Source organism: Rhinatrema bivittatum, chromosome 1, assembly GCF_901001135.1.
Source record: "Rhinatrema bivittatum chromosome 1, aRhiBiv1.1, whole genome shotgun sequence".
Lineage (NCBI taxonomy): Eukaryota > Metazoa > Chordata > Amphibia > Gymnophiona > Rhinatrematidae > Rhinatrema > Rhinatrema bivittatum.
This window is the reverse complement of record NC_042615.1, coordinates 54,548,170-54,560,749: the sequence shown is the minus strand read 5'-3', so window position 1 is coordinate 54,560,749 and position 12,580 is coordinate 54,548,170. Positions and strand designations below refer to the sequence as shown.

Below are 12,580 nucleotides of genomic sequence, written 5' to 3'. Positions count from 1 at the left end.
ATCTGTGACCAAGGAATCTGGTGTGCATTCAGACAGCAGCAGCGAGATTACCACAAAGAGGCAGTCAAAGTCGGTCTAGTCACAGGCTTGCTTCCAAAATAAGGAACTTGTACTTAAAGAGCCATGCTGGTTCACTAGTAAGGCATAAGTTGTTTTCTATTTTCTTATGACTATATTTATTTTGTGTGTGTCTGTAGTGATTTACATATGGCTGTACCTTGCTTTGCACACACACTGCTGGCAATAAGGCAAGTAAAAAACATGTAAAATAAAATATCACGAGGTCCACATTCAGCTGCTGTGAGGCTCGGCTAGTCAGCTGGATAAGCTTATCTGGCTTACTTATATTTAGCAGTGCGGCTGAGCCGCTGAATATATCCAGGTTATCTTAAAGTTTTGGCCATCTTCATTTTAAAATCACAGCTTGGACCATTTACTCCACACAAGCACTCTGCTGAATAGTTTTGTTCCCCTATAGCAGGGATCCCCCAAATCCAGTACTTGAGGGCCGTAAATTGGTCTGGTTTTCAGGATTTCCACATCAAATATGCATGAGATGTCTGTATAAAGTGAAGGCGAGGCATGCAAATATATCTTATGCATATCCGTTGTAGAAATCCTGAATACCAGACCGGTTTGTGGTTAATGAGAATGAGATTTGGGGACTTCGGCCTTACAGTTACATGATGACATTTTCTGAGGTACGGATACCCACAATACACACACGTCTATGCTTCATGCATCAGAAAAGGGCAAAATTTATCTAGATTTAGGCTGCATTGAGTAATTAATGAATCCCTCAAGAGGCCTATAATATGGTGAGGAGGCAGGTTGATCTGCTACAATCCTTATAGCTGGCATTTCTTGTGCACAGGGCTGGGCTATGACTACTATTCACATCTATACGTCACGTCTATAAGCACTATGTGACATATGCAGCACTATACAAAAACATAAGAGACTGTCCCTTTTCAGTAGAGCTTACAATCTAATCAAGAAACAGGCTAAAGGAGACTTGAGGAATTTAAATTTTTAAGAAAATTCTTCAAATCAATAAGGCCTTAAGTGGGATAATCAAGGATTAGATTTAAAAGCAGCACTTGGACAGCAACCTTTAAAACAAGATAAAGACATCTGGTGCCAAGCCTTCAGGAAAGAGAACAAACCTTTTTAAATAAGGGTTTAATGATTTCATGGTTATATTACAAAAACAATTATCCAATAGCTGCAATATATAAAAGCTCAACTATGCATTATGCATGTTTCCCATGACCACAACATGGGCAGAAACACCCAAGTACATCCGGTCATAATCATGGACGCCACCACACTTCAAGACAACAGGTGTTACTTTTCTATTGAAAACAAAGCGATGCAACTAAAGACTAAATGTTGCCACCTTTCTGGGCTCTTCTGTATCTAAGACACTCAGCCCCATCTGTGTCTAGTCCTATAATGAGATCTCATTTACGATTATGGACAAGAATCAGGTCTAGGTTGTTCAACAGTATCAGCCCTTATTTACAGCTCGCTCACATTCCTCTACCATGGACACTCAAAAATTTACCAGAGCTTCTCTTGGGTGGAGCAGACACCAATAAGTGTATGTGGAATGCTGACAAAAAATAAAAAAAAGCTCCGTATTCAAATCCAGCACTGCGTACATCTAGTGACTCTACAGAAATGACAAGGAATGGAGGATAAAACAGAGATTATCTTAATGCCTCTGTGTCGCTCCATGGTGCAACCTAATCTTGAGTACTGTGTGCAGTTCTGGTCAACACATCTCAAAAAAGGTGTAGCAGAATTAGCAAAGGTGCAGAGAAGGGCAACCAAAATGATAAAAGGATGGAACGACTGCCCTTTCAGGAAAGGCTAGAAGTTAGGACTCTTCAGCTTGGAGACAAGACGGCTGAGGGGAGATATGATAGATGTGTATAAAATCATGAGTGGAGTGGAACAGGTAAACTGAAATCAGTTTATTCTTAAAAAAAAAAAATACAAAGATTAGGAAGCATGCAATGAAATTACTAGGTAAGACATTTAAGACAAAATAGGAGAAAATATATTTTTTTTACTCTATGCATAATTAAACTCTGGAACTTACTGCTGAAGGATAAGCAGCAGGGATTCTATTGCGTTTTGGGATCTTGTCAGGGAACTTGTGACTTGGATTGGCCACTGTTGGAAACGGGATACTGGCCTTAATCACCCACTGGTCTGACCCAGTATGGCAAGTCTTATGTTCTTATGTGGTAAAAGCTGTTAATTTAGCTGGGTTTAAAAAAAGGTTTGGACAAGTTCCTGGAAGTAAAGTCCATAAACCATTAAGGTGGACATGGGGAAATCCACTGCTTATCCCCAGGATAAACAGCATGAAATCTATCAACCTTTTGGTATCTTGCCAAGTACTTGTAACCTGGATTGGCCACTGTTGGAAATGGGATACTGGGCTTGATGAACCTTTGATCTGACCCAGTATGGTAAATCTTAGGTTCTTATTTATTAGAAGTAAACAGATATATTTATCTTGATTTATATTGCACTTTTCAGGCACTTCAAAGCAGATTACATTCAGGTACTGTAGGTATTTCCCTATCCCCAGAGGGCTCATATTCCAAGTTTGTACCTGAGGCAATGGAGGGTAAAGTGACTTGCCCAAGGTCACAAGGATAGGATAACCACTAAAGCTGGGAAAGAAAATAGGCCCAAAAGGGAAGATTAAATGTGTGCGCTGAAGCATGGTCTACTAGTTAATACAATTGAAAACAAATCAGACGAAATTGGAAAGTTCTAGATACACATCTCATGGGGTGGGGGAAGAGTTGGGATCCACACTGACCCTACAGAAGACAAACAGCCTGTCATGTCCAGGGGTTCATAGAAACAGAAATGATGGCAGAAAAGGACCAATAGTCCATCAAGTCTGCCCAGCAAGCTTATGGTAGTTTCTGCCACGCTGTCCAATCACCTCATACTTAGTTTCCCAGACTGTCAGGGCCCAATTCCCTGTTACCTCCTGCCATTGAAGCAGAGCGCAATGTTGGAGTTGCATTAAGAGTTTCAGGCTTATTGGTTAAGGGTAGTAACAGCCGCATCAGTAAGTTTCCCCCTATACTTCTTTTCCCTGACTGCAAAATTCAAGGTCCTTTTTGTTTGCTGTCTGAATTTAATGCCCCTTCCTCTTAGTCCCCTCCCGTTGAAGCAGAGAGCACTGATGGAGTTGCATCAACAGTAAGAAGGCTTATTAGTTAAGGGTAGTAACTGCCACACCAGCAAGTTATCCCCATGCGCTCTTTTCCTCATTTCCATCCTCTAACCTTTAGGGATCCACAGTGTTTATCCAATGCCCCTGTGAAATCTTTCACCGTTTTTGTCTTCACCACTTCCTCCGGAAGGGCATTCCAGGCATCCATCACCCTCTCCGTGAAGAAATATCTCCTGATATTGGTTCTGAGTCGTCCTCCCTGGAGTTTCATTTCATGATCCTAGTTCTACTGATTCCTTTCCAACAGAGGTGGTTTGTCGATTGTACATTTTTCAGGTATCTGAAGGTCTGTATCATATCACCCTCTCCTCCAGGGTATACATATTAAGTCCTTCAACCTCTCATAAGTCATTTGATGGAGACCCCCCACCATTTTTAATTGCCCTACTCTGGACCACCTCCCATTCTGTCTGTCTCTTATGAGATACGGCCTCCAGAACTGAACACAATACTCCAGGTGAGGCCTCACCAAGGACCTGAACCATGGGATTACTTTTTTTTTTTTTTTTTTTTTTAACTGTTATTCCTCTCTATGCAGCCCAGCATTCTTCTAGCTTTAGCTATCGCCTTGTCACGTTGCATCGCCATCTTCAGATCGCTAGACACTCAAGGTGCTTCGCTTGCTCCGTGCACAACAGCCCTTCATCACAAAAGTGGATGCTGTGTACAATGTAGTTTAAGCACTGCCAATACTACAGATATAAGATTTTTTCAGCTTCACAACTTCTCTAATTATAACCCTGGGACCATGCAGTTTAAGCCATTAAAGGGTTCATGCAACATACTGTACACAAGCAAAACACCAAGGGACCTGAAAACTTGACTCTCTCACACAATGAAGGGCCATAAAAAGATTACAAAGTGCCCTGGCCACATTTTGGGAGAATGAAAAAGTGCATTACACACAGAGAAGTGGCAAATAAGATCAAATAAGTGTAAAAAAGAACTGAAGTTGGATAATGGGGTTACAGACTGCTATTATGGGGCCTAAATCAAGCCTCAGGGGAGTAATTTCATGGCAGATTACTATATCTGTAATTGAGGAATTGGTTAAACTGGAGGTTCTATGCAATATTGGTATTTTTATATTCACTGTAGGTGCAGACCTGCTGTCACTAGTTTTAGATTGCCAAAGTGAAAATAAAATTAAACTAGATTGTCAATAAAAGCCCTGACAGATGCAATCCTAATGCTTAAACATGTGCTAGACTGGCTGCAGTTTGGATTTGTGGATATACACCGCCTATATTCTGAATGGAGATGAGTTGCATTAATCAGACTAATGACAACTGGATTCTATTCCTGGTTTGATTGCAGTCAGTTTGTTTCCAGAAGCAGATCATGAAGGCAAACCATTAATGGTTTTTTGTTTCCTGTTTCTGCTGTACTAGAAAATTGGAAAATAAAATAAAGCCGTATTACAAGCCCAACTAGATAATTACTGGAACAGGCAGCTATTTCTTCCACACAAATTTCAGATCTTGGGATGAAGCAGACAACAAATGAAGTGTACCCAAGGCCTCCATTTTGGTGCAGCAGGGGGATAGGAAATTTTGTGGCACGATTGCAGAAATTTGCTGGATCCGGCCATGCCGAAGGGTTTTGGCTGATGCTGAAGGTCAAAATATAAAGCCCGCTCCGAGCAGACAGTACAGCAAGGACGTCCAGCAGGATATGCTCAGTATCTGTCCTAAGAATGCTGTTTCCATTGCTACCACATCTGCGGCAGGCAATGTCAGGTATCCACCACCCTCTCAATATCGTGGCCCTCCTCCACATTTCCTCAAAGCCTTACCAACTTCATACCCTGACCTCTTTTCTATGGAAAATGCTACCTTCCTGTACTTTATTGAAGACTCTCTAGATATTTTACTAACGTTTGGCCCTCTTTGCTTGGGCTTCTGCTGCAGATCCCTACATCTGTTTGGCAGCCCTCTCAGCTGCTTCCATGCTGCAGATATCATTAGAAAAATACACAATTAATCAAAGCGAGGTTGCACCAGCCCTAATCCAATAAAATGCAAGGAGACCAAAACCTTTGCAGCAAAATAGCTTTCCTATTTACCCCCAATTCTTGCATTTTCCTCAGGCAGCAAACATTTACCATACATAGATCCCACCTCTCATACCATTCACGCATACTATGAGTAACCATGCAAGGAGGGATGGTAACTTTCAAACAGGTGCACACCAGCACATGTGTCAGCCCACACCCAGGGACGCAGCCTTTTTACGATTTGTGCATGTGCTAAAATAGCCTGGCCATGCACACGTGCCCTATTTCTGAGCGGGCACGCGCGCATGAGCACATAAATCCCGCTTCTACCTTGCAAGTCTGGGAATTTTTTAAAGGAGTGTATGCCAACGCCACTACCAGTTTATTAGTTCATACACCAGTTTACCCAGTTAACAGCTAAGTTCTCCAACCCCCATGGTTTGATAGCCTACACTGCCCCCAGTTACCCCAGACCCTTTAAAAATCCCTCAGAAATGTCTTGATCCTTTTAATTTATGTTACACCTCATCCAGAGTAGAAGGAAAAGCAGCAAGGGACCTTAACACGAGCCAGGGTGCATAAGTATTTATACACATATCTTGACCACGCACCGAGATGCCCATGCCCTGCCCCTTTTTGGAAACAAGCGAGATATTCATGCCAGAGGAGATATGCGCGCATCTTGGCAGCTTTTAAAATTCACCTGGCATGCGCCAAATTTGGCACAAGCTGGCTTTCAAAATTCATTTTAAAATATTTATTGACGACAATACTGTAAAGGATATTGGAATAGCTCTTTGCTCTGTACAAAGTAGTTGGGGGTTTAGAAAGCCTATTCTAACAGTACATTCAGTTTTACAAAAGCAGCCAACCATATTGGCAATATTGGAATGACTTGTCAGTCATTTTAGTTTAAAAAAAATGTTATCCTAGCTAAGGATTATTTTCTTAGAGAATATGGATTGAGAATTTGATTATATTGAAAATACATCCAAAAGGAATCTTGAAAGTAAACCCCACTAAGCAATACACAAAGGGGCATCCTCTCCAGCTAAGGAAAAATCGATTTTACTCCTTTTAGAATGGGGATTCTTCACTCAAAGAATGAACCTAGGAATGTGCGGCCAACAAAGGCAATCACAACTCCAAAAGACAACCGGACATCATTTTGGAGAACATCTAAGTGGGTATGAATGACGATGCAATTAAACTTCAGAGCAATCATACCCTTCTAGGGATTGAAGTGGATAAACATATTTGAGGTCAGGTAAGTGGTTTTTGTGGTTTTTTTGGGGGGATAGCAGGATTTCACTTTGAGAACCATGTCGGGAAAACTGTTGAGCAATTAGAAGAAGGTTGGACTTAATGGATCTCTTGTTCTTCCAATTTATCCAAGTACCTACTAGTTCTCATTCACAGATGTGTGTAAGATTGCTTACCATGATGACCGACACATTTGCCGCAGTGTTGTTCTGTTTCGTTATGGAGTTAAAGTGCTGCTTTAGTTTACCTGTTACTTCAACTTGCATATTGTTTTCCTGGGATGCATCATCCTGAAGAAAGAAAAAAAAATAACAGCATCAGCACCAATAAAAAAAAAAAAAAAGTGAGCCATTTAGAGTACTTAGGGAGGAGATTTGCAGAGAATAACTTGACAAAGCCTATTTATTTATTTTTTTAAAAAGCTGCACCGCAAAAGTGATGCAACAGGACTCAAAGAGATGAAGAAAAAGACCCTTCAAATACAGCAGAATAAAGCAGCAACGCTATGCCAAATGTTTCAATATGGTGCCAGGGTGAAGAACAAAAAAAAAAAAAAAAAATACAATAAAAAATATGTAGCACAGCTCCATAGTACACCCAAGACCCGAGAATTCTGAAGCTATAATTTCCAGTTCTGCCACAGAAAAACATATAAATGTGGGCAGGCCTGGTGGAAGAGCCCATTCGATTCTTGGCTCGGGTCTTCCACACCTTGGGTTGGCTGGGGATGCTGCCGAAGCAGTCTTTTCATTGTCCCTGGTCGGAAGGGGAGTTGTGGTTATCCTAGGAGCGACTCCTGAGTGGCTGTATTTGAAGCCCATGGCGCAAAGGTTCAAACAGAGACCCAGTGTTTGGCTCCTGCCTCAGGAGCATTGCTGCAATGAACACTCTAGGAACAGAGGGAGAGTGAACAGAGGGAGAGTATTAAGATAAGCCACATTGTTAAGAGGTAACTTGCTGCATATTTTAGGACCACAACAGCCCTCTTGCGTGTTAGTCTGGAGCAAGCCAGTGGAGGGGAGGAGAGAAGGATCTTTTGGAAGGAAGGATGGGTGTGGGACAGCAGACGTTGGGAAAGATATTCGGGGTCTGTTGATTCACACATCTGTAGACAAAACTAAGGGGTCGATTTTAAGACCCACGCGCGTGACCATGTGCGTGTGGTTTCCGCCACACGCATGTAGACAGCTATTTTATAACATGCATGTGTCGGCGCACGCGTGTTATAAAATACATTTCCCGTGCACACATGCATGCCGGATTTTAAATTCCACATGCAAATGTGCAGGCAGATCGGGACTCACATGCGTTGGGGGGGGGGGGGAGGGATTTTATAAAGCAACATGCAGGGACACGAATAGAATAGGCCTTCCCCAGTTCCCTCTACCCCTACCTAACATTCCTAACCTTTTTCCCCTCTCCTCTCCTTCCCTAACTACTCATATTTTTTTTATTCCGTTACTTTGGAGCAGAAGTAAACTCTGTGCGCCGGCTGGCTGCTGGCGGATGCTTCTAGCCCACCCCCGCCCGGACCATGCCTCCCGGCCCACCCGTTCTGCACATATCGGGCCTTTTCGAAAATGCACACAGCACCCGCAGGGCCCGCCCACACGCGTAACCCCCGAATTTTATGTGAGCAGGCCATCGAAAACTCGGGCTTAAGTGTTTTAAATTTTATCCTGCTCTCAACTGGAAGGCAGTGTAGCTGACTCAAAATTTGCACAATGTGGTCTAGGACGCACTCCAGCATCAGAAGGAGAAACGCTCCTCTGTGGTAAACTAATCTGTGATCAGTCACGTTTCTACTATACCTTACCTATTGTGTTATACTGTGCTGAAAAACCAAAGAAACATTATGGCTACCCTCATCTGGCAAATGGCACTCATCACGCTGTTTTTTTATTCAGTCTCAGAAAGTAGAACGTGCAACAGCATCGCTTTCAACCTGCCACAGTTCTCCTTCCGCCCCCATGACGTTTGTGAACTAAAATGTATTTTATAGGGGTTTTCTTTATTTTATGGAGAGAAAGTGACTTTAAGGTGGAGCAATCACAGAAGCTCAGCTACAATACTCTTTTGAATGGTACCAGCTCTTCCAGACTCACTGCACAGGTCAGTTCCTTTGGATGTGAAGAAATTATTAAAAAAAAACAGGGGGGGGGGGGGAGGGGGAAGTGGTGACAAGTAAAATCTATTCTGCTCAAATCCTGTGAAGAACTGACTTACAGACACCCAGGGATGAGAGAGGATCTGCTCCGCTCCGTATCTCGCTTCAACATTTACCTGTAGCATCTGACTAATCAGCTCCTGGAAAACAATAAGATGACAGCCAGCTATTAACAGGCAGGCTTGTTAAAGTAAATCATAGATTAACCATCCTAGCCGGACTGGGGAAAGAGCGCCTGCAAACCCCCATTCACCTACTGGATGAATGATTATTTTCACACGCCCACTTTTGCTAAATTAGCTTATCTGGAATATGCATACAACTCCCCCCCCCCCCCCAAAAAAAAAAAAGAAATCCTCACTAATTGTAATGAACTAGCGTTTGTGCCATATTCTTCTACATAGAGTCGCATTCCCCTGTAAGTGCTGACACAGGGAACAGCAAAGAATTTAACAGCATGCGTTACACATAGCTGAGACTTAAGGGGAGAAAAGGGAAGAGTTACACAGACGCTGTGCCTATGCATTGAAGTGGGTTGATAAGACCGCAGCATGCACAGAGGCTTGCTGGGGAGGGGGAGGGGTGGCTAGCGGCTGCAGAGGTTTTGAGGTCATGCATGGAACTTACATTTTCCCCAAAATCACACATCTAACCCACAACATTTTATGCTGCATTTTGCAATGGGTAACACTATGCAGTGCATGTACTTCCTTGCAACTCAATATTTAAACCCAATTTATGTGGGCACCTATTCTTTGGAAAAATTGGCTTATTCTGTGCAAGCTTACAATTATGCGTGCAATTTTTCAGTTAGGAACAGTACTGAAAATTTATCCCATACAATACAGGTAAACACTTATGGCAAATATTTACTCCTCCCTTCCTTCCTTTCACCCCCTCCAAAAATCAACCACAGATAGAGGGATAAATAATTCAAAACTACAGAAGACATTTTCTTCATATATGCAGACTAGAGATTTTGGAATCTGTGAGAGATCTGGTCAGTCTGAGCACCCCCCATTGGCTAGCATTGCCATAATTGTTTTGGCACATCACCACCAGGGCTCGCTGGTTTTGAGATTCTCTGGTCAGAAGAACAGCTACAGAACTTCTGGCCATTTCCCAAGCTTCTTCAGGAAGGTCAATCACCCATCAACCAGCCCACTGCCACCACCACCACCCGCTGGGCAGCTGCATGGCTTTGCGTTTCTCATGAGAGCACAGACATACTTACACAAGCAGTAAATATATTTCCTAAGAAAGGAAATTCTAGTACAAGGGGGTCATGATCTGAGGCTCAAAGAGAGCAGACTCAGGAAAAAAAAAAAATCGCTGGAAGGCATTTCTACACAGAAAGGGCAGCAGATGCATGGAGTGGCATCCCAGGAGAGGTGGTGCAGGCAGAACCGGGATCAGAACTGCAGAAAGCCTGGGATAAGCACAGAGGATCCTTAGCTGCCAAGAGGTCAGGGGAAATCCAGAGATCACGTGGTGCCTATATGTTATTGCAAGAGGAAGTAAGCTGGGCAGACAGCATGGGCCTTGCAGCCTCCCCTCTGCTGCCCTATTCTGCGTGTCTATGAGCCATGCAGCATGGGCACCAGTGCAGGAGCCATCACAGAAAGAACTCCAGGAAATGGTGGGGGGGGAAGAAAGGGAAATTGAAAATAAGGAGGAGAATAGGTGTAGATGAAGCAAGGAAAATGATTGTGAGAAAGACAATAAGAGGACAGAGCATGGAGAGTAAAGAAAAGGAAGAGAACAGATGTGTGGCAAGTTAGAAGAGAGGCACTCACCGCAGAGGAGAGACGGGTGGGAGAGAGGTGAGAGAAAAGGGAAAAGGAATGTGACAAACACACAAATGGACTGAAATGAAGTTACATAAACTAAAGAAATTTACCAGATGTACACAAAGATAGGAAAGATTTCCCCTTTTTTTGGCCCCTGAGTGTCCTCCTGTTCCTTTGGGTTTCCAGTTCAAATCAGAGCCAGCCTCCCTGTTGGACTATGGAGCCACGAGCCTTCATTCAGAACTAAGCCAGGTTACTATAATGTTTATATGCCCCCTTCCCCCCCCTAATCCAGTCTTTGCTGCAGCACTGCTTGGTCAGAGGCCACAGACTACGGCTTCCTCTGGATTTGGAAGCAAGGTAACATGGATTAGGTTCTGGCCACTAGGTGTCAGGGTTGAGCAATGGCTTAGGATGTGTCCCCCACCCCCTTCCCCAGCAGCTGTAAATGCTAAACACATATGACTGAGAACCAGTCATAAGTTGCCTCAATGTCTGATTTACTATTAAAAATTATTCTTTATTAAATTATTCCAACAATATTATTTAATTGTTGAGACAAAGACCTCAGAACTGGCAAAACGGTCTGAATGACAAGTTTTATGAGCCAGTAAGTTCAGTCACTGGTCTTTATCGTCCCATTTTCTCTTTTTCTGTAAAAACAAAATTATTTCCCATTTCTGTCAGAAATAAATATCCTATATCTTTGCTGCAGAAGAATTCTGTCTGAAGAAAAGCCTTTGCTTGCTATATTGGTATCGCAGCAATTTTAATTCACACTTTAAGTGCTATACTTCAGCCAAGTTTTAATAACATTCTATCGCAGCAACTTATATGTTGTTCTTGGTAACAGCCCGTCTAACTTGTAACTCGTTTTGAGATAAAGCATGTTAACATATTTAAGTTTCAGATAATATATTAGTTTGTTGTATCTGAAACCTTCCCGACACCATGAAAGAAAGCACTTATCTTTAAACTTGTTGCAGATTTTTCTTTTTTTCCCCACAACAAGTCTGTGCTACTCCTACATCTCTAACCCTGGCTGACTTGGAAGAGACGGCCTGGCCAAGGAGCTCAGGTTCTCTTCATGGTAGTGTACAACACTACTACTGAGTCACTGGACTGGACCCAGCTCCCTATTTCTAAAGCTAAAGCATTGAATTGAAAATGTTCTGCAATAAAATTGGTCTTCGTGCATGCTAATGTTAAACATTTGGCAGATGCATCAGACTTCTGGAAACCGTGCCTCAGAACTATCTAACTTTTGCCACAGAATCTACCCTTGAGCTACCGCTGGAAATAGGGGACCTCGATTTCGAAAAATAGCAAGAGGGGGAGAAATCTCTCTTTGACACACAGGGAAGAGAGGGCAAACAGCAGAATCCAGAAATACTTGGGAAAAAAAAAAATCCCCCGATCTCTGGAGAAATGCAGAAAAACGAAAGGCTAAACTTAGGGTCGGCGGTAACATCTTAAAGTATTTCAGACTACTGCCATGAGACGGACTGGTACCTTCGCAGAGTCACTGATGTTATCCCAGTATGGGGAAGGGAACTCCAGCTTTCCGACCAGAATCTGATCAAAGAGATCCTCCTGCAGATTGTTCTCGCTGTACATCAAAAGACATTTTTGTTTGCATTTAATGACACGCTGCTTAGGTTGCCCTTCAATAAATCAACAATAAAAAGCAAACCAGGCATGAAACAAAGGAAAATAAATTAGAAGTACTGAATTTAAATAAATTAAGCAGAAACAGAAGTAACAGTAACTCTGGTGGAGAGATTGGGGATCTAGGAGTTGCTCACATTTAGCAAAGGAGTGAGACTTCCCCTCCCCAAGGCTAACGGAGGGTAGGAGCATCTCCCCCCCCCCCCCCTTCCTGTACAGACTGGACAGATCTGCCCATTGCCCAAGGAAGCATCAAGGTATCCTGCATGGACACTGCTCTGGATCTCACTGCCAAGACCATAAACCCGATAACGAAAATGAACCAGCTCTCATTTCATTTTTTTTTCTTCTTCTATAGGAAAAAGAAAAAAAAAAAAAAACCAAACAACTCTTGAAGGTCTATATTCAGCTGCTATGCAGCTCTGTGT

General features: G+C 42.7%; 1 protein-coding gene across 3 annotated transcripts in view; it reads right to left on the bottom strand.

Moving 5' to 3' along the window:
* DCLK2 (doublecortin like kinase 2) overlaps nt 1–12,580 on the bottom strand; it is a 319,571-nt gene that overhangs the window by 16,106 nt on the left and 290,885 nt on the right. For all 3 annotated transcript variants that reach the window (XR_003857315.1, XM_029605030.1, XM_029605114.1), the window contains 3 exons: nt 11,997–12,093; nt 8,754–8,834; nt 6,704–6,817 (listed from right to left, as the gene is read on the bottom strand). Coding sequence is in view for 2 of the 3 variants with exons in the window: in XM_029605030.1 (XP_029460890.1) it covers nt 6,704–6,817; nt 8,754–8,834; nt 11,997–12,093 (292 nt within the window). In the remaining variant the exon portion in view is untranslated. The remainder of the gene's footprint in view (nt 1–6,703; nt 6,818–8,753; nt 8,835–11,996; nt 12,094–12,580) is intronic.